We start from the raw sequence: 24,154 nt of genomic DNA, 5'->3' as shown, positions 1-24,154 counted from the left end.
TAATCTAATCCAATGAGTTGGGGGGGGGGGGGGGGATGATGATGTGCTTCTGTGGTTCACAGCCCAGTGCAAGCCATTTACTAACTGACATCACTTGGTGTTATGCATGCTAACTGTTTTAAATATCAATGTCTCACCTAGGTGACTGTAATGGTTTTCTGTATAGTGTAGGATTGCTTTTGTGCTGGTGATGATGAGAATAATTATACTAGCTTTTTCAAATATTCAGTCGCCAAATGAATTGTGAAAAACTGGTATGTCATATTAGCATTCCAACATGGGACAGCATTTCAGTGAATCTGAACTGTTTGGCAAACACTAACTTTGTCATCTTACAATGGCAAAGTCTGGATAGCTGATTTCACACTAAAAGGAAAATGCACCAGTACAGAACTACTTGTTTGGCATCTTACATAGGTTAACCCAGAAAAACTTGGGTATCTATGGAAAGTAATGAGCAAACAAATAAAAGTAACTATCTGACAGAAAATTTCCAACACAAAAAATTATCTTTATGAAAGACATAATGTAGCATGCCAGAGCCACTTTCTCATGTATTCAGGGAAAACTGGAGAAAGAACAGGAGAAGAAAGAACATTTTTTTTGAAAAAGTACTTAGCAGTTAAACTACAAATCTACTGTATTCAAAGCAATAAGTTTATGGTGTATTTGCAAGACAGAAATTATAATACTGCAGTGGGTACCAGTTCATAGAAGACAAACTGACATGTGCCTAGATCACTAGCATCCCAAAACTTAAAAAGTTTATTTTTATGATCATCCCATAAAAACAGCACTTCGGGGTTTGTGAAAAATTTATCATAACAGTGTTAACACCAAAGCTGATCAATTTTCTACATTTTTATGTGCCTTTCCACAGCTGTGTATCTTCTCTACATGGTGAGCTGCATCCGTTAAGCTTTATAACAAACTTCCTGAAAACATAAAGGCTATCACTGAGGTCAATACATTTGGAAAATCTCTAAAGTCATATTTACAGCATCACTGCTATTACTCCATTGAAGAATATTTGAATTTATGAAATGTGTTATATTAATACTTGTGTGTAAAGTGTATTATTGTAAGCTTATATTTTGTATGCCTTGAAATTACTTTCAGCATGTATATTTATAACTTGACTTGTCCAATGTCTTATGCATAAGCTGCTATGTAGACAACTGGACCAATAAAATACAAAAAATACAATCCTAGTCCCTTAATAAATTTTACATGCTATCCTGACTTTCCCATCAATAAGAGAGATATCATTTAAGTTCAAAGCACCGGCCATATACCACAAACTACTGGAACGACATCATACTTTGTGAACTTACTTTTCTCTACAACAAGAGTGCCTGCATTTTGTGACAATAAATCAAAGATGTGTCACATGAGTTTCTGCTGTGTTCCAAGTCTCACAGCTCCAATGTGAGCCTAGAGTACAATAAAATACTACTGTAGAACATGTGAGCTGATTGCTGAGTGACCATATATGCCTATTGTAGATATTTAATATACAATACAAAACAGATGGATGAGGGGAAAAAGTGGTTACCACTACATTGCACAAAATTTAGAAAGAATGTGTTTGCACATTAGACAACAAGGATTAAGTACTGACCTGACGCAATAACACATCAGACTGCTAACTGGATTGTTTGATTTCAGCAACTAAAATTTCATCATTTCTTAATAAAACACGTAATCTGACATGACACTCAAACATATTTGCTGGAACATAGCATATTCATTTGATAATGCGATGTGCACTACCACACAAACATAAATTAAAGTAAGATTCCTCAAATAACACACCCTACTGCCAAGCTACTGAATGCTTCTCATGACTTTAAATATGCATAAGTCTATATCATCTCCTGCTCCATGTTCAAAGGATTTCCAAGTGGACAATCAGTCAAGAAATCCTAAACATTTCCCCACTACCAATCAATAAAAGCGTTTCACTTTTTATACATACTGACCCTTCAGAAAATGTAAACGAAGTTGTCAACAATAACTCAGTGCAATAAAACAGATCTCTATGCGATAATTGAATTCAGCTATTTTTTCTTAATTTCAAAACTCTCTCAAATCACACTATATTGCATCAATGATGTGTATGTAACGACATACTGTAATAATTAAATAGACACCAGTATTGTTGTTGCAATGTTTTGTATACTGAAGTTAAAATGTGGCCACAACTTTGGTTTGAAGACAACTTCTGTAACATGAAATTTAGTTACTGGATATCATGCCAACCTGTCATGTAAAGAAGTTTTTTGCATAACAAGCTGATCTCATATCCAGTAATTTTGTCTGCAAACATGGCTACCTATTGCAGAACCAAATGCTGACTAATTAAATTCAGTTCTCATGCAAAATTTATCTTCCCCAGGGATCCTGAAAATACTGCACTACTGAATGTTTTCAGTTGTTCCGTCTTGTTCTGTTTATGCAAAGTTAAAGGCACTGACACTCAAATATGTACACACACACACACACACACACACACACACACACACACAACCACTACCATTAAGAGGAATCATGAAAAATTTTATAAAAACGCAGTATTGTTTATTTTTTACTATCTTCAATCTAGGATAAATATTCTCCTTAAATTTTCTTCCCATTTTTAAAGTGAAACTTTTCAAGAAATTCAGGAAATTGTGTAGTTTCATGATTTAATGTTCTTAAGCAAAACATGCTTCTACTATCAATGAAAAGCCTGTTTAAACTAAACTTAAAACTGAATGCAACTAATGAAACAAGTGTGTTTCAATGAGACCACAACTAAAATAATCACCATATGGCTAAACACTTGTCTCCTGTCTTTTACCTATAGAACAACAAACAATAACACTTCTCAAGCACTACTGATACAAATGCTTAGCAGTGAACTTAATAAAATGTATCCCACGATCCTCAACCATTACAAATTGCTGAAAATAATATCTCGAACTAGAACATAGCTGCTGCAAACTAAATTTGGCACTACAGACATTTGGCAATTAAAATAAAGCGACATCTGATAATGGTTCACAACAGCATAAGCACCTTTTAACAGACAAAGATGTAAGAAAATCTGCTACATAGACTTACTAAACAGTACCCACTACTCAATAGACAATTGTATTTCTAACACCAAAGAGCTACTTATGTTTTGCTGGAATGCTTACCGAAGTAGGATCAGAGAAATCTGGAGGTTTTCTTGTTGTGACTGGAATGACAATACATGTCGCCGCAAATACAGCAACCCCAATTAGAATTACATATGGATGGTAAGCTATTATACGAGCAAACCTGCAACAGTGACTGTGTATGACACACACGCGCACGCAGGCGCGCTCACACACTTTGCTTAAAGAACTACGAAAACTGGGTAGAGGGATGCTGTGAAGCAAGTGCTCCTAAACACAAGTATCATAAACAAAGCAAGAGAAAACGGACTTAAAACTGACACTCACCAGTTCATCCTTTCCATTTAAGCTTCATGGAAGTTAAATCCACTTTGAATACAATCGGTAATATAGCGAACATTGTTAGGGCAGCAACACACCGGTACGCCAGGTTTGTGATATAGTTAATTCACTTAAACAACAATAAATCGCGAAATTCATTGTGCAGTAATCTGCTGTTGTTCACACAATATTTAAAATCATTAGTGTCATTTAATCATAAACTACATAAAAAGTTAACGAAAAATTGCTAAAAAATCTGACATTCTGAAAACCATTCCTCTGCCCTGTCACATCTTGTATACTTTTCTGAGTAGTTCCTTTCAGCGCCAATTGGAGACGCTGTAACGCCATATCCTGTTCCGTCTCCCCACTCTACGCACTACGTTCAAATTCGCGCGCGTGTGATGATGGTTCATTTCACACGGCGCAGAATTATTTGCATCATTCTACAAAATTCCTGTCCAGAACTTTTTTTCTCATTGCATCAAATAGACCTTCCCTATATATATATACCGTTTTAATGAAAAGTTTAATGTAGGTGGTATGAAAGAAACTCCTGACAGGTAACTTATTATTAACTACGTGTGTTAAGCAAATCAGATAACGTTTTCATTTTCATAAGGTGAAAATTAAATGCTGTATTCGTTTTTATTAGCAGTCTTAAATAAAGAAGTGTGATAGCGAAGCAAAAAATATCCTGAATCACTAGGTACCGTAATGAGCTATCGCTCTGTGGACTATGACTGAAATAACGAAGTAAATAATGTGATAGCGACTTTTGTTATATTTTTCCGTTGAAACTGAAATTAATACCCTGACATCGACTTGTGCCATCCAAACGAACTTCAAGTGCTCCTACTTGGCAAGTTGGTTGTCTTCAGGTTGTGTTGTACTGTTATTTCATTTAATTTTATTATCTTCCTGTATATCATTTACATGATGTAGGAATTGTCACAACAAAGTTATCATACTAGTACAAGTACTACAGACACAATAATGGAATATCACTTTCAAGGCATTTTTTAAAAGTACAAATTTAGACATATAAATTAAAATTTTTGGCAATAAATTTACACACAATCAAAGTACTCATCTACGTCATAGAAAGTTTTGCTTAAAAGGTAATTTTTAAGCTCAGTCTTAAATTTTACTTCATCTATTATTGCCTTCATGTACACTGGCAGAGCATTGTAGAGTTTCATTCCAAAATAACTTACATGCTTTTGGGTTTGTGTTGTCCTTACCCTTTCTACATACAAATTCTTACGAGTTCTAGTATTATAATTATGGCAGTCCTCATTTGTACGTAGATTTTTCATATGTGCTCTTGTACACAGAATGCTTTTAAAAATATACAGTGATGGTATTGTGAGTATTTGCAGTTCTTTGAAAATGGGCCTACAGTGAGTTCTTGGAGAGTTATGTGTTATGATTCGTACAGCTCTTTTCTCAAATTTGAAGATATCTGTTAAGCTTGATTTAGTTCTACCCCAGAACACTATGCCGTAAGACACGATGGACTGAAAGTAAGCAAAATACACTAGTCTCGTACAGTCTGTGCTGCATACTCTAGCTAATATCCTCAATGCAAAACATGCCGAATTGAGCCTTTGGGATAAGTACTTGAGATGGTCTTTCCAGCTTAAGTTTTGATCAATGTGCATGACCAAAAACTTTGTGGATTGTACACTCTCTATCTTCTTATCCATTAGTTTTAACTGGAGGTCCATATCTTGCGTTGCTTTGCCATACTGTATATAATATGTTTTACTTAGATTAAGTGTTAACTCATTAGTATTAAACCAATGTTGAATATATTTCAGGACTATATCAGTTGTGGTGGTTAATGATTTTTTATCATCACTTATAATTATGCTAGTGTCATCTGCGAACAACATTATTTTTTTAGAAATATTAGGATTTTTTTATGTCATTTATATAAAGCAAGAATAATAAGGGACCAAGAACACTGCCCTGTGGGACACCTATTTCCAATTTCTTTACATCTGAGACCCACTTGATTTTCTGATTTTTATGTTCTGCGATGATTTCTACTACCTGTGTTCTATCTTGAAGGTAAGATTCAAACCACTGCTTCACAACTCCCCTTACACTTATTGCCTCCATCTTGTTTAACAGAATTTTGTGATTTACTGTATCAAAAGCTTTAGATAAATCTAAGTTAATTCCCACTACACATTTTTTAGTGTCGAGACTCCTGACAATCTCTTTGGTACAGGCACGGATAGCTGATTCTGTGCTGTGGCCCGAGCGAAAGCCATGTTGATTGCAGTTTAGAAGTTTGTGAGCATCTAAGTAATTTATGAGTCTGGTTTTCATTAATTTCTCTAGAATTTTTGAAAATGATTGGAGAAGGGATATTGGTCTATAATTTTCTACCTTGTATGGATCTCCTTTTATAACAGAGATCTAACCTTAGAGATTTTCAACCTCTCATGAAACACACCTTCGCTGAAAGACAAATTGGCAATATGTACCAGGGGCTTTATAATTTGTTGGGCAACTTTTTTTATTATTGACACAGGCACTTCATCCACACCTGCAGACATTTTTGATTTTAGACTCTTTATCACCTTTAATATTTCATTATCATTTGTGGGAGTTAACAACATACTACTGTCTACTTTTGGGGCTGTTAATTTCTCATGCTTAGTAAAGTTTTTACTTAATGACACTGGTACACTTAAAAAGTAATTATTAATGTAATTTTCCAGAGTTTCATCTTTTAATTCAATATTTTCACTATTTTTGAGTACTATTTCCTGATCCTTGAGGCCCTTACCTGTTTCCCTTTTCACAATTTCCCAAATAGTTTTTGATTTATTGCATGATTTTCTTATTAATTTATCATTACTTAGTAATTTTGCTTTTGTTATTACTTTTCTATATATTTTTTTGTAATTTGTTACATATTCTTTAACTTGGGATCAGTCCAACTTTTCAGTCTATAGTTAAGCATTTTCATGGTCCTGGAGGAATTTCTAATACCTGTTGTGATCCAGGAGTTAGCATGTGTATGCCCATATGTGTTTGTTTTGACAAGTTTCTTAGGAAAACACATTTCAAAATTCAACATAAACAGGGAAGAAAAAACATTATATGCAGTGTTTGTGCTAGTTTGTAACAGTACTTCTGCCCATGATTGGTTAGTCATTGTATTTATGAAGTGACTGCAACTATTTGTGGAGAAGGTTCTTTTGTACATTTGGTATGAACTATTTTTGGTCACAGGGGCTATGGGAAATTTAAGGATAAGACATTGTGATCAAATATTCCTAGCTCAACATTTATTACATCTATATCTATGGCATCTATATTTGTGAAGATATTATCTATGAGACTTTTTGAAGAGTTTGTTATTCTTGTAGGGTTAGTTATATGTGGATACAAATTGAAGCTATGTAAAACATTCAGGAACTGATCTTTGGATGCACCTTCAGTCAATAAGTTGACATTAAAATCTGCACTTATAATTATTGTTGATTTTTTATGATGTAATATTTTGAGCAATGCCTCTAACTTATTTCTAAAAATTTCAGGATCACCACATGGTGATCTGTACACTGACCATTATTATTAATTTACTCTTTTGCATATTCAACTGTATTGCTGCAGCCTCAAAATGTTTTTCTTCATCCAAGGATTCAGTTACAGTCATATTTTTAACCTTTACTCCAGGTTTTACATAAATGCAAACACCACCATGTCTTGTTTCCTTCCTGCAAAAATGGCTTACTAATTTGTATGGGGAAATGCAAATATTTTCTAGTTCATAACTCATGCACCAATGTTCTTGAATGCAAATACAATCTATACTAGCTTCATTGGCTGCAATCTCAAGTTCTAATATTTTATTTTTAATGCATTGTATGTTAAGGCTCATTATTTTTAAATTATTGAAATTAGATTGAGAGGAGTTTGTACTCATGTTTCTCAATGTTACCGGCTGTTCCTTGCTGAGGCTGGGTACCAAAAATCCTTAAGAATTACACGTTTCCTGCTCCTTGTATTTCTTACCCTTGGACGTGCCACCATACTTGTTGTATCTGTAGTTGTAGCTGCTGTTTCAGTGGATGCTGGAGGTGTTTCTGAAGCTGATGATTCAGTGGATGTTGGAGATGCTGCCATCTCTTTCAGAGATGAAATTCATCCACATTCTTTGAAATTCAGTGCGTTATTCTGCCATGGTATTTCCAACAATGCAGTAGGCAATATTTATTTTTTTGCCACCAATTAAACCAACAGATTACGGTAATTCATTTGTCATTAAAGTTGATTACAAGCACATAATAAGTGTTTACATAAATTGGATTATAGGTGCTTCAGGTAATAATAGTAGAAAGCTTTGCAAACAGCTGATAATAACATAGTTTCCGCATGCCAGTCCTAGTATGTGGTTAATAAACACCAACCATTTTTTCTGACCGAAGGAAATAACTGACTCGAAATATAGGTATTTACTGGAAGATCAAACCAGGCTGAAAGTATTCCGCATACATCTGTCATACTAACTGTTTACCACTACTTCATGAACATTAGCCAGCTATTTACATATTCGTCAATTCCTTAATTGTGGCAGATAGTGTTTACTTACATTTGCTCCACAATATCGTGTTATTACGGAATCACGAAAATCAAGGCGAATACATATCAATCCTATTTCTGTATTATGAGCAAAATTCCGAGCGCTGTGTCTGCAGCTCGTGGTCTAGTGGCTAGCACTGCTGCCTCTGGATCGCGGGGTCCCAGGTTCGATTACCGGCTGGGTTTGGGAGCCTCTCTGCCCGGGGACTGGGTGTTTGTGTTGCCTCATCATTTCACAATCATCAGTATCACCATTCGTGCCAGTGGATACATTGGATTGTGAAAAAAATTGGACTGTGTAAAAGTTGGGACTTTGTACAGGCGTTCATGACCGCACAGTTGAGCGCCCAACATAACAAACATAATCATCGTCATCATCCGAGCGCTGTAATGCTCTGATAATGTATTCTGATTGTGACTCGGTGAGTGAGTATTAGACTATAAATCGAAATATCCGGAATTCACTTCTCAGTTGGTCATGGGATTTTCTTAAGTTATTTATCATTTTTTCCCACACAGAAATGATCGGCATATGTAAAAAAAGGCCACGTTATTTCGTGGTTCGGAGTTCACGTTGAACTATAAGTCCTGTAACAACTTTCTGGGTCATTCAGTTCAAAGCTCGAAGGAAAGCAAGTATAATCGACTACCTAATAGACCTTGTCTAGTAAAGCACAGTGGTGTTCAAACTCTCAGTTTAGCAACTGCTTTACTTACAATTCATTCAACAGACTCATGAAGTTGCTATCCTAATTTCTGAACTTTCTATTGTCTCTGTAAAGTTCCTGTTTCTTCCCCCCGCCCTGCACTTTAGTTCCCTTATCTAATTTCTCCTTGCTGTCCTTATCATTTTGCTCTAAGTACAGATTAACCTGTATGGGGAGGCTCCAATTCTGTCTTACTTACTTCTCAGTTACTGTCTCCTTTTCAGCTCCTTCAACTCTTTTAACTGTCATTTCGTTTGTGTACAAGTTGCAGGTAGCATTTCGCTCCCTGTATTTTATCCTTCATAGCTACAGAATGTCAATAAGTGTACGCCAGTCAGTACCGCCAAAGTCTGTTTTTTAAGCTACAATTGCTATAAATGCAATCCTGGGATCAGGATTGCTTTGCAAGTTCCTACATTCGGCAGAACATAATCTGATCTTCCCTTGTGCCCACTTCTACCAGTCGTCCCATCATTCTACAGACAATTTGTGTTGGTATTTTCCAACAATGACTAATAAACTGATAATCCGCTAATACACCTATCAGCACCTGTCATTTTTGATATTGTGATTATTTAATTCTTTTTTAAGTATGAGGGTATTTCGTCTGTCTCATACGTTATACATGTATTGAGGGAATATTGTCTACTTCAGGTGCCTTGTTTTGTCTTAGGTCTTTCAGTGTTCCGTCAAATTCTTCTCATAGTATCACATCCCAAATCTCATATTCCACCCACTTCTTCTCCTCACTCCATAATACTGTCTATAAGTTTCTTTCCTTTAGATAACTGTTCTGTATATTCATTCCATGTTTCAGTCTTCCATTCTTTGCTTAGTACTGGCTTCCCATCTCAGCTATTGGTCTTCATACAGCATAATCTTTATTCTATGTTTAGCATCCAGCTTTCCCATAGTCACACTTCTACAGCTGTACCTTTCTCCTTAGTAGTGTAGCTATGGGGCCTTTGATGCAATTAGACATTCAACTGTCTACTAAAGCCTATCTCGTTGTCGTCATTTTGTGCCCACACATGACAAGGCATGGCCCTTTCCTTTATGACATTATCAAACTTACCGATGACACCGTCATCTTTATATGTAACATCAGCATCATCATATAACAAACCACGCCAGTCCCTCCCCCTCCCCTTGTCCATCCTTCCGCCTCCCCCTCCAGTCTCCTGCCAATCGTAACGTAGTATTAAAATGAAGCAGCCGACCACAAAGCAGCTCTCAAATTACGTAAGCTTCACTTAAACTGCGTAAATTGGCACTGTCTTTGAAAATGTACAGTATATACATATCGAAAAATACTTAACCTTCACTTGAATAAAATGGCATCATGTTCAAAAAACGTACTTAACCTTCATTTGAATTACGAAAAAGTGAAAAATGGCGTTATGTTAAAAAAAATGTAACTTTAACTTTAGTTGATGCCATGTTAAAAAAATTACATAAGCGTCTTCATGTGAGTTGTGTACATTGTCCCCTTTCAACACACACACACACTAACCTCTGTATTCTTCATGTGAGTTGTGTACAATGTCACCTTTCAGCACACATACACATACATGCACATACACACACACTTCACTTTAAAAAATTTTATGTCAAATACTATCAAATCAGTACAGTACTTTGTACAACTGATGTTGGATAAGTCAATACAAAAATACACATTACAACATATACAACATGAATATCACATACCATTTTTTTTAATTGCTGAAGGCTCTTTACAAACAGCTGGCAGGAACATTATAATATTGACAGTGTTATTTTTACCTATATAGAACAAGTTCTAATAGCTATAACTTCATATAGTTTATTTTCTTATCTGTTGCATGATTGGAAAATATGACATTAAACTCAAACAGTAGCATTTTTAATTAATTTCTCATATTGCTACAGAAAGTAAAAGATCTGTACGAAAATGGCTTAAGTGATGACTGTTTTGATATACTTTTCTTTATTAGGACAGGTCAGATTCAAAAAATACCTGGGTGCAGTAAAAATAATGTTTTATTTATTTAATTCCTAAATTTCTTTTAGTGGTGCCCGAAAGCGGTTATATAATTTTTGTTCCCATAGATTTAATACCTTTACTGTACAAACTTGTTGAGCGGGGAATTAGTCTTAAATAAATTTTTGATCTTGTGTCATGAAGGTGGTAATCCATATTTCTGTCAAGTTCGTTAAGTTTCCTAATGAAATGTAATACTTTTAGTATGTATTGGCACAGAATGGGCAATATACTCAGATTCCTAAATACTGGTTTGCACAATTCTCCCTTGGATGTTTGAATAAAATTCTTCTGACTGCTTTCTTATGAAGTTTACTGCCTAGTTCAGTTTTGCTAATGGAGAGAAGTTCTCTTTTCCTTTGAGATGATCTAATGATTCCTGGAGTGATCCAGTTGGAAATCTTTCTGTCCCTATTCATACTTTTCGTTTGTAAGGGGAAGTGACAGTGAAGATAATAACAGAAAATATCTGCAAATACTTCATAATTACTGTCTATAGTTTAAACCTCATATACATTTTGCTAGCTTTCTTTCTGCAGTGAAAGAGGAAAGTGTGGATATTGTGTTTATTGAACTTTCTCCTCTGTACAACAGTTTTTTGGGTTGAGGCATGTTCATTGGCAAGTTAACTTGCATAATTAATGCACTGTGGTCTGAGAATCCTAAATGTACAGAGGATACTGTACAATTGATGTTACTATCTACTTGGTCCAGTCATCTAACACAATGGTTTGTTTCCCTAGTCAGAGAATTGACCATCAGGTCAAAGATGTAGATCATCATAAAATTTTTGAAGCTTAAATGGCTAGTGTCTTCTAAGAGAAAACTTGTGTTAAAATCACCACATCTCAAAATACACTCCTGGAAATTGAAATAAGAACACCGTGAATTCATTGTCCCAGGAAGGGGAAACTTTATTGACACATTCCTGGGGTCAGATACATCACATGATCACACTGACAGAACCACAGGCACATAGACACAGGCAACAGAGCATGCACAATGTCGGCACTAGTACAGTGTATATCCACCTTTCGCAGCAATGCAGGCTGCTATTCTCCCATGGAGACGATCGTAGAGATGCTGGATGTAGTCCTGTGGAACGGCTTGCCATGCCATTTCCACCTGGCGCCTCAGTTGGACCAGCGTTCGTGCCGGACGTGCAGACCGCGTGAGACGACGCTTCATCCAGTCCCAAACATGCTCAATGGGGGACAGATCCGGAGATCTTGCTGGGCAGGGTAGTTGACTTACACCTTCTAGAGCACGTTGGGTGGCACGGGATACATGCGGACGTGCATTGTCCTGTTGGAACAGCAAGTTCCCTTGCCGGTCTAGGAATGGTAGAACGATGGGTTCGATGACGGTTTGGATGTACCGTGCACTATTCTTTGTCCCCTCGACGATCACCAGTGGTGTACGGCCAGTGTAGGAGATCGCTCCCCACACCATGATGCCGGGTGTTGGCCCTGTGTGCCTCGGTCGTATGCAGTCCTGATTGTGGCGCTCACCTGCACGGCGCCAAACACACATACGACCATCATTGGCACCAAGGCAGAAGCGACTCTCATCGCTGAAGACGACATGTCTCCATTCGTCCCTCCATTCACGCCTGTCGCGACACCACTGGAGGCGGGCTGCACGATGTTGGGGCGTGAGCGGAAGACGGCCTAACGGTGTGCGGGACCGTAGCCCAGCTTCATGGAGACGGTTGCGAATGGTCCTCGCCGATACCCCAGGAGCAACAGTGTCCCTAATTTGCTGGGAAGTGGCGGTGCGGTCCCCTACGGCACTGCGTAGGATCCTACGGTCTTGGCGTGCATCCGTGCGTCGCTGCGGTCCGGTCCCAGGTCGACGGGCACGTGCACCTTCCGCCGACCACTGGCGACAACATCGATGTACTGTGGAGACCTCACGCCCCACGTGTTGAGCAATTCGGCGGTACGTCCACCCGGCCTCCCGCATGCCCACTATACGCCCTCGCTCAAAGTCCGTCAACTGCACATACGGTTCACGTCCACGCTGTCGCGGCATGCTACCAGTGTTAAAGACTGCGATGGAGCTCCGTATGCCACGGCAAACTGGCTGACACTGACGGCGGCGGTGCACAAATGCTGCGCAGCTAGCGCCATTCGACGGCCAACACCGCGGTTCCTGGTGTGTCCGCTGTGCCGTGCGTGTGATCATTGCTTGTACAGCCCTCTCGCAGTGTCCGGAGCAAGTATGGTGGGTCTGACACACCGGTGTCAATGTGTTCTTTTTTCCATTTCCAGGAGTGTACTATGAGATTTTCTTTTGCTTAAGTTTTCTATTACTGATGCTAGATTTTTGTAGATGGAATTTATGTTGCCATAGGGTGATCTGTAAGCTGTTATTATATAAATGTTCAAGTGAGTAAGCTCTATGCCTGACAGTTCTATTTCTTTTTCAAAATTACAGGAATTGCATATGTGAAAATGTAATTTATTTAGTTTATTTTTTAGTTCCTGTACATTATCAAAATAAATTTTTAGTTCAAGGAAATTTTGTTAGGTGCATTGTACATTGATGAGATTCAGTAGACATGACATTGTTAATTATAACTGACTGACAAGGTTCATTGGAATCATTACAGAGGATCTCAACCTCATTTGGAGACACAAAGTTTTCTCCTTTTTTTAGGAGTGGGTAAAAAATCCTCCTTCTTAGATATATTAGGACTTGGTCTTAAATTGACAGTTCCAGGTGGAGATGTCCTTGGTGGTACTTTTGAGGCTGGATCTGCTGTTGCTCATGCTGCACACACACACACACACACACACACACACACACACACACACACAAGAAAAACATACTATGCAAAATATGCAGCTACCGGTTGGATGACAGAGAGAAGGAGGAGCTTGGGCTAGTGTGAGAGAGACCTTCTACATCACTGCAGTGGTGTTTGGTAACACACCTAGCCACCTGCTGAGAGATGATGTATGTCAACTCCACTAGTATTATGTCAGATTCCATCTCTCCTGCTCTCTCTATAATGGTTACTTGAATGAAGCACCAACAATATAATATACTATAGAAGGAATGAAAATACTCTAGGTACACATTTTTTATATCTTTTGCATCCATACACTAAAATAACAATTAACTTTGTCTTGCAACACTAATCGTTTGCCACAGAGTGAAAACATATGAATCTAATATACATTCTTGTTAATCCTCAACACTGTATAGATCATCATCTGTTACAAACAGCAGGTTGTTATGATGTGAGTAAATAAGTGAAACTTCTCTAGCAGCTAAGCAAGTTTTAACAGCGCTCTCCACATTAATCAGATCGAACTGAAACTGAATTTCATTTCATTATCTATTGCATCTTCAAACACATTCTAGGTTCAAGTGTTTGAACATGATCAGCTGGAGCTTCTTTGTGTGCAGGAGGAAAGTCACATTTCCTTCCTAAGCTCGGGTCTGATTCTGTTTAATGTACTTAAAATGGTTAGTAAACAACTATGTGATACAAAATAGAGCTTACCTTGATGCTGGTAAGCCAAGGACATAGCCAAAGGGCGGCCGGGGGAGAGGGGTCCAGGGCATCGAGACTCCTAATCACCTTAATGAAATTACATATGATCTACTTGCTGTTTAGTGAAAGATATTTTGATTTTCAGTCATATGATGAAAAAGACATAGGACCTACACTACTTATAGTCAATGAGGCCATCAATAGAGTTAATGTATCAACTATCGCCCATCCAAACTTTAACCAATTCCAGCCACTACTCACGAACTATAACTTGGCATCTTGCTAGTGGGGGTTGTGGGGCATGGGAAGAGAGGCTGTGGACTGCTGCCTCGGAGACGTCGGAAGTGGAGGCCGAGGGTTTCAAGCTCCACCTCCAAGTATTGTAAGTATGCAGTGCAGGTAACAAGACCCTGTCTTTTGAACTTTTGCAAGCTCCTGATAACCAGCTTTCTTTTCAGGACTGGAATGCAAGGTAACACTCACAATACCGGTAGGCCAGCAACCGCATCACCACTCATTTTAGAAAAAAATCACATTGAAAATATTGCAACAAGAAGTAGTCTATGCCTGCTAATAGTGCGTTGCACAGTTGGCAATAAAGAAAACTGCAAATCACAATGGCATGAAGTCTCTCAACTGTTGTTGACTACTAGCAATCAGAACTGGGGCTTCCGCTTGCCAAATTATAGTTCCCACGTAATACTGTACATTGTTGGCCCTAATTGGGTCTAGTTATTGATTTGCTAATAATTTCAGTTCTAACTTGCAGCTGAAATTAATGTACGTGTTCCTGTTTATTGTTTTCGTGGTATGTACTGTTATGATAGTTTCTAATTATAGATAAGTTTGTAACAAGAAAGAAGACAAAACTCGATCTTGATTCGTCCACTAGCGTTATTGCAAGTTAAAAAATGTACACATTACTGTAACAGCCTAATTACCTATCTATAGCGTTTTAATGTTAACATTGGAGTCGCTATTTGGAGACTGGTAGCACTTTCGGGTTGCAGTATTTTGCAAGGCAGTGGAGTGGTAAACATCGTTTCAAATAACATTAAATTAATGTCAGTGCACAAAAATTCATTTGAATTTGCCTGTGTCGCCCAAAAGTTGCGTTGATCAACATGCTTGCAGTCCCATAAAAATTGCTCAAAATTCTATTATTTGTAGTCCAAATGGCAAAAGATAGACCAATATAGTCAACGGAACCTCATTGACACGTCACGTCACGCCACGTCAAGGTTTCTCAGGAAGAATGTTTCGAGAGGCCATAGTGTAGCCGGCCGTTGTGGCCGAGCGGTTCTAGGCGCTACTGTCTGGAACCGCGCGACCGCTACGGTCGCAGGTTCGAATCTTGCCTCGGGCATGGATGTGTGTGATGTCCTTAGGTTAGTTAGGTTTATGTAGCTGTAAGTTCTAGAAGACTGATGGCCTCAGAAGTTAAGTCCCATAGAGCTGAGAGCCATTTAAACCATAGTGTAGCCTACTTGATGAGCAAATGTTGCATTAAGTACACAATGTGGACTAATACGAAATTATTCCCCACTGACTGCTACTGAGAAAAAGTCTTAACATATACTGGAAGACAATACTAAGTTAAAGTACTTTATTGTATACACTGAAGGAGTGTATTGCAAAATAGAAGATACATATCGTGTTCAATGTGCCTTAGTCACAATTTCTCCAGTGGAATAGCAAAAAGAAAAACCGGAAGTAAATCTGATGCAGCATGCAGAAATTTGAAATATTATTCGTAGTAAATTAACGATGTACAGGTGGTAGCAGAAATATATGCAAATATAGTTGAAGTATACTAAAATGGCTCATCTAGACTTAACTGTAGGCAAACCATCAGATTCTGTCAAGGTGATATTGGATGCCTAAATCTTGAATTTCTCTTCATAATTTTTATTTGTATCTCGCTTGACAGGTAAAAAAAACTGTTGTTTAGACATTCTGAAATATTTATAGAACGATGACCCCTCCTGTTTCAGTTCCATCTAAAGAGTGTGGAACTCTCCTTTACAGTCTAGATTTTTAACATTTTTCCAACCCAGAGTCATTTTGCTCTCTGCTCCTTATCATCATCATGTACAACAGCAATCATTGCAAACAACTGTAAACTAAATTTCAGCATTTTATGAAGATCTACCACAAACTATGAAACACGGCCTCTGGAGAGTATTTTATGAACCAGCTGTACCGTGTCGTAAGGATAAAGCTTGTTTTTAGTTGTTTTCTATTTAATTAACGAAATAGTTATTATATTTTTGCAGTCCATGTGTTAGTTGACAGGAAACATGTAGTATTATTAAATACATGTCAAAACAGTCGAACCACACTGGTTCAGTGAGATAAGCTACGACTAATTCATGAAGAAATTATTTTGAATATGCGTAATTGCAGCTTACTCTGCTGAAACCAAGAGAATGGAAACACATATTTTACGCATGGAACCATATATCTCTGTTTATATCATAGTCACTTTCCATGCCACTTGAAAAAAATTATGGAGTCTAATGATTCGCCCTTTCTTACACTTCAGTCGACTTTCTAATACATGAATATTTTTTAAATATAATGACTTTTGTATCAAAAGCGAATGTGTTGAAGAGTCTTGCCGTTCGTAGCTCAGATTTAGCAATAATTGTTGAACTGGACTCTCTGGGATACAGCTTTATTCCATTTGACTGTTTTTAATTACATCTGTGTGATTTTACCTTAAGCTAGAGGTGTTGTAGGTTATTTGGTACGTTAAATAATCTAAAAATTACATTCCATATAACTTTCCCTCGTTTCACATTCATGGATTTGGCTAAAAGTGTACCAAATAAAACCACGCTTGTTGGGTAGATATACGATGTATTTCTGTAGAAGGTCAGGTCTTCTTGAGTTTATTAGCACTGTCTTGTTATTAAACGAAAACGGCATTAATCAGTAAATATCTGTTCATTACAAGAGAATGGTAAATAAACTGCCCTGTGATCACCGTTTCATACCTACCACAGTGCCTAGGACGACAACTGTGGTGTCATTTTCTAGTAATTGTCGATTTTTATGGCACTGCATGTACACCCTATCGTAAAAACTGTGTTGCAGATCGATATAAACATTACTATTGGAACTCGTCCAATATCGTATTCAGAATTGTTGCTTGCTAGCAGCTTGGGGCTTTGCTATCACTGTGGGTAATGAAATTGAGATGGAGTATCAGGACTATTACGTTAGACTGTGATTAAACAATGTTATCATGGATACATACAAACTCGTTTATGTGCCTGCATACATTAGAAATCTAGTTGAAATCAATGTGTGAATCAATGTTAAGATTCCAAAACTGTAGCACGTAGCACTGTGTACTGAGTTACGGTTCATAAGCAAATTTTATTTTTATAGTTTCAAGTTGACTGTTGGAATAATAATTTAATAAGAAGCTCTCGATCACTTAGGAAACTGAAGATTTTAATCAAATGAAGGACAATTTGATATAATTGGAGGTTGAACTGAGGAACCTGGGATGTTTTGATGAGCTGAAGGAATTCTGACTTGGTTTCAGATAACTTGTACATTTAAATACAGGATTTCTGTAGAAAAGAGGTTTGAACCCATATAAGGTAACAAGTTTTTCAACCGAATGTTAAGGTACTTCTGCCTTGCAATAGTGAACCTTATATTAGAAAGCTGAGCAGTGTTTTCTTAACAAATAGGCAATAGTTTATATTGAAATATTAATTCGTTTGACAATGAAGCAGAGTTATCATATTGTCGAAAAACGAAATATTTCTAATTGGCATTTAGATATTACTCATATTCTCAGTAGTATATATATCACAAAATTTTGTCCAGCGAGCACATCTGGCAGTAAAAGGACTTTAAAGAGTGGCAGTCTGGCAACACTGTAACCACATGTATGGTAACTACCTCTGTCAGCACATATTACTTGTGCTTTACAGTGGATGAAGTTTTGGGTTCGCATGCAGGAGATCGAGGGTTCGATCCAGTGTTGGGGCACACTTTTTTTATTTGCTAATTTCATTCTAACATTTCATTCTGTAATATACGCCGTTTCTTATGTCACATGCATCATAAATTTACAAAATGTGGTAACGCTGAACATAACAAATACATGGTTAGACAAATAAGAAATAGACAGTTGAAACAAATGACCTATCATAGGACAGAGTAACTACAAAAACAACATCAGTTTCGAGATGCTAGAGATGATACCACAGTGCAATAACACAACACCTACTTGTCATTTATACTACTTGTAATATGATAGCTCAGATGTCGGACATTAGCAACCAGTGACAGTAATTGTGTCCATATTAATGACCGCATGACCTTCACAACAGAATACGTTGTCCTCAGAACAATAGATGCTCAAAGCGACCTCCCTGCACGTCCAAACATTGAACAACCCCCTGGATCATACAGCTCTGGGCCCTTCACATCAACACGTAACAAGAGCAGCATGAACACATGCTACCAATTCTTCCACATTCGTCAGCGGAGTAGAGTACACGTGCTCCTTCATGTGTCACCACAGCAAGGAATCCAGGCGATTTAGTCAGGTGAACGTGGTGACCTTACAACTGGATCTCCACGTCCAAGCCATTTCACTGGAAATGATTACACATCAATTCCAGAGTGTGGAGGTGCACCATCATGTTGGAACCATATCCTCTGCCGAACATGTAGTGGAACATCTTCCAGAGCATCAGGCAGATACTTTGAGAGGAATGCATGATACCTTCGTGCAGTCAGCCTGTCAGGTAACATGTAGGGGCCCAAACACCTGTCGCCCAATATTTTGGCCCTGACGTTGATACTAAAGTAAACTTGTTATCCACGGTCGCGGGTGACGTGCAGGATAACTTCACACCAATGGTGGGCATTGTGCATATTGAAGACACACTCACAAGTGAGTGCTGCTTCATCCAACCATATTACGATGTTCACAACGTCATCGTTGGTTTCCTGTTGTTGTCGGAACCATTCACAGAATTGCATCCACTAATGGTGATCTGCGGGATTCAGGTGTTGTATGAAAGCATAATGATGGGGTTGCAGCCCATGTTAGTGCAGCACGTTAACAACCAAGCATTGTGAGACACATAGATGCCTTGCGATGTTATGTGTACTCCACTGAGGTTCTTGGTGTATGACCTGGAGTATGGCGAGTCCATGGACGACCTCTGTCATGCAATGGTAGAAGGAGAGAACCTGACTCCTGAAGGTGCAGCTCCAGACGACAAAACACATTTTTATCTGGATGGCATTAATGAGGATATCTAGCAGCATATTCACGAGCAGCAACACCAGCCCAGTTTCAGATGCACCAAGGACCAGATGCATGTCCACACATTCATCGTTTGTGTATGCTATATATCTGCCACACTGCTTTAGATGTTTACAATAAGAAAATTCGATACATGTACGCATGTACATTGGAGTCTGTCATGGACGTGTTACTCTGCTTGCAACTAGTCCCTGCCTGGTGGACAGCACATACAGTATAAACAGTCTGTCAGTACTGTGCGCTGCTGCATGGAGTGGCTGTGTGATTTGAGGCACTATCTCATGGAATGCACGGCCCCTCCTGCCGGAGGTACAAGTCCTCCCTCAGGCATGGGTGTGTGTGTTGTTCTTAGCATAAGTTAAAGTTAGTTTAAGTATTGTTTAAGTATAAGGACCGATGACCTCAGAAGTTTGGTCCCATAGAAATTCACACACATTTGAACATTTTTTCCTGCTAGCTGTTCCACCTAATGCACATTACCCCTCTGACAGATATTGTTCTGCATGATTCATCCTGACACTGCTAATTGTGAAATGTTCAGTTCCAAATTACACTGTTTCCCTAACGGTAATAGGTGCGATATATCCACAATCTCATTTATAGACTAATAATAATAATAATGCATTGAGATACATACTGAACAGCATGCAGTTACCAGAATCAATGACGAAAGGTGTAGCTAGTGGGACCATTGTGATAACACATACAAATAGCAACCAAGTTTGGATATTATTCGCAAAGCACGTTGCTAGTCCTACAGGTAACATAGCATCCAAACGAAATGTAATGAACCTGAACGAGGCAAGAGTAATAATTGATACTAATCCATGGGATCATTGGAGGAGGGCACAAAGAAAACAGGTTTCGCATCTATTAGATGAAGTGGTGTGAATAAATTCATGCCCACGATATGGAAAGGGCTTTTTTCAAAGAAAACCAATCTTCCATTTCTAAAACTGTAATATGTAAGAGGACCCGCTGCAATCGCTGTTGACGATTAAGATGCCAGATACCATACCACCTGGACTACAGTTACCAAATAAAAAATATATGCCTCAACCCAGGATCCAACCTTTGACCTCCTGCACGCTAACCCAAGACTCTGTCCACTGCACCACCTGTACAGCACTACTATATGTGCTGACATAGGTAGCTACCATACATGTGGTTACTGTGTTGCCAGATTGCCACTCTTTAACGTCATTTTTCTTCCAGATGCACTCGCTGGACGAAATTTTGTGAGAGACATTTTTTCTATCACTGTCATGTGAGAGGTCATGCTGCAAAGTCAGAGTGCGCGTATTTTGCTTCACCATATATATATATATATATATATATATATATATATATATATATATATATATATATATATATATATAACACATGGCTTCACAGCACGACCCCTCACATGACAGCGATAAAAAAATATCTCTCACAAAACTTGGTCCAGCGAGTACATATGGCAGAAAAAGGATGTTAAAGAGTGGCAATCTGGCAACACAGTAACCACATGTATGGTAGCTACCTCTGTCAGCATATATTAGTAGTGCTGTACAGGTGGTGCAGTGGACAGAGTCTTGGGTTAGCATGCAGCAGGTCGATGGTTGGATCCTGGGTTGAGGCATATGTTTTTATTTGGTAACTGTAGTCCAGGTGGTATGGTATCTGGCATCTTATATATATATATATATATATATATATATATATATATATATATATAATAGAGGGAAACATTCCACATGGGAAAAATATATCTAAAAACAAAGATGATGTGACTTACCAAACGAAAGTGCTGGCAGGTCGATAGACACACAAACAAACACAAACATACACACGAAATTCAAGCTTTTGCAACAAACGGTTGCTTCATCGGAAAGAGGGAAGGAGAGGGAAAGACGAAAGGATGTGGGTTTTAAGGGAGAGGGTAAGGAGTCATTCCAATCCCGGGAGCGGAAAGACTTACCTTAGGGGGAAAAAAGGACAGGTATACACTCGCACACACACACATATCCATCCGCACATACACAGACACAAGCAGACATTTGTAAAGGCAAAGAGTTTGGGCAGAGATGTCAGTCGAGGCGGAAGTACAGAGGCAAAGATGTTGTTGAAAGACAGGTGAGGTATGAGCGGCGGCAAATTGAAATTAGCGGAGATTGATACTGACGGAGCAACAAATATGACCGGAGATTTTTCTGGATTGCAAGTAAAAATCAGAGAAATTAAGTCATGATTGCTGGATGTCCGCTGTTTGGCCCATTCTTTGAAACTTGTGACCCAAGAGGCAATGTAAAATGGACCATGGTGAGAGACCATCTTTAAAATGTGAAAGAAGTAACCAATTTGGTATGAGGTCCCCCAAGTCCCTAGCAATATCTGAATCTCTGTGAACTGCCCATTCATTCTGCAGATCTTCAGTCTTTTTGCCCTGTCAGGTGTTGTAAAATACGTTCATTAAAAAGTATTTTCCAGAATTATGAACAAGCCAAAAATCTCTAAATTTTCTGTGTTCTTTTGATTTTATCTTTGTCACTGCACTCCCTATTAAAATTTTTGAGCCAATTAATATTTTGAATGCCTTTCTGCGAAATTCCTCTCTACAGATCCAAACAGCCATGGACAATATTAATAGTGTCCAAGATGTTGTGAAGTTATCTCAGACTGATGAAAGTTTTGATGAAATATAGAGTTTTTACTTGGAATTGACCAAAAAATTTGTTTTCGAATATCTGAAACTTCCAAAAGATTGAAAGATTTCTCGAAAACAGGATGACAGTGCTCTACCCCATTCTTCTGCTAGCACCTGTGATTATTACCAGTAAATTTATTTTGTGGTTTTACATAGTGTAATTAAATGTTCTGAGGATCGATTTTCTACAGCTGCTGTGACTCACTTCCAACAAATAGAACCATTTCTTCTTTTCAAAACTAAAGATTACTGTTATGTAATAGAATTAGATAAGGATGACTATGACCCAGAAAGATTAACTTTATACAGAAATATAATGTTAGCTGTGTGTGAATCTAAAAATTATTTCGTTGGAAGTACAGAAGAAGACCTAGTGGTGTGCTTCTTTCCATCAAATATGCACATCAGTGAATCGATACCACAGATGATGAAAGTGGTAAAGATCACTTTAAATATACCAGTTTCTACATGTACATCAGAATGTTGTTTCTTTGCCCCTAGGAGATTAAAAACTTACCTGTGAAAAAACATAACACATGAGAAATAGAATAACAGAGCTATTATGCAAGTCCATAAACAAAAGTAAAAAACTTCTACCTTGACACTGTTGAACACTTTCATCAAAAGACCCCTGTTCTTAGGAACCCACCAAGATTTGAAAAAATGAAGCATATACGTTGACTGTGGATTACTTTTGGTATGTATTAATGAATCAATATTAAAGAAGAAACAAAAAAGAATAATTTGTTTACCTTAATCAAGTAGTGCTCATTCAAAAATACCTGAAACTGGATTTTTTGGGGGGTTAGTTTTTGACATTTGCAAACTGTGAGTTACAGCACCCATATTGGTTTTCAAACACCAGCACACCAGGTCTGTACTATGACTTTGCTTACAACCAACATTCTATCTCGCTCAACATCCAAACTAAAATTGCGAACTTGGACTTCACTATGCATCTTAAATTTTGAAGACAACTGCTAGGCTATGTTCACCATTGTGAATCGTGGTCAGTCGACAGGATGACCACCAATAACCCACAACATAACAACATTATTTATTTATCATCATTTTTGTATTTTCTGCACATTTTTACCAAGTACACTAGCTGTAATAGTGGATCTTTCCTTCCATGATACTCTTTGTAAGCTATTGATGTTACAACATATGGTATACACCCCTCTTTGGTGTTTTTTCAATAACAATGCATCCTGGTGAAATCATTGTCTCTCAAATTCTTTGTACAATATCGAGCTGTCTTTGCATAAACGATTCTATCTAATGATTGCCAGCTTTTTCGTCTTTTAATAGACTATTCAGCTTCAGCTCTGTAACTAGTTTTTGGACCCATTCTATCAGTTGTCTTCTAGTAGCAGATAATCCCCTGACACTCTGAAATTTGCTTAACTAACTTAGCTTCAAATTCTTCACCCAGTGAACAAGAGGTATCCATCTGTCTTTGATTTGGATATTTTTCAGAATTTTTAAACAGTGGAGTGGGTCAATTTGTTACAATTTTGTTGTAAAATGGAGGGTACTTTGTTTCAACTTGACTATAACATATACAGCAATTTGTTACAGGTTTGCTGCAACCAGGACAATTTGTCACAGTTTTACTCTAACATAGAGGGCAATTTATTATAATTTCTGTGTGACATGGAGGGCAATTTGTCACAGTTTTTCTGTAACATGGACGATTTGATCATTTGCTGTGATACAGAGGGCAATGTATTACAGTTTTGCTGTAAAGAAGACAGTTAGTCGCAGTTTTAATGTAGTATGGGAAATTTGTTACCGTCTTGCAGCAACATGGAGTTCTTTTTGTTACGGTTTTGCTGTAACGTGGATGGCAATTTGTT

General features: G+C 37.9%; 1 protein-coding gene across 1 annotated transcript in view; it reads right to left on the bottom strand.

The window, feature by feature from the left end:
• LOC126247987 (protein dispatched) overlaps positions 1-3,758 on the bottom strand; it is a 148,787-nt gene extending 145,029 nt beyond the window's left edge. The window contains exons 1-2 of the mRNA XM_049948570.1: positions 3,471-3,758; positions 3,183-3,306 (exon numbers count right to left, since the gene is read on the bottom strand). Coding sequence (XP_049804527.1) covers positions 3,183-3,306; positions 3,471-3,487 — 141 coding nt within the window. The 5' untranslated portion in view covers positions 3,488-3,758. The remainder of the gene's footprint in view (positions 1-3,182; positions 3,307-3,470) is intronic.
• Between the last annotated feature and the right edge of the window lie 20,396 nt (positions 3,759-24,154).

This window comes from Schistocerca nitens, chromosome 3 (genome assembly GCF_023898315.1).
Source record: "Schistocerca nitens isolate TAMUIC-IGC-003100 chromosome 3, iqSchNite1.1, whole genome shotgun sequence".
NCBI classification, from domain to species: Eukaryota; Metazoa; Arthropoda; class Insecta; order Orthoptera; family Acrididae; genus Schistocerca; species Schistocerca nitens.
Note: the sequence above shows the minus strand (reverse complement) of the source record. Positions and strands in the feature narration are given on the sequence as shown.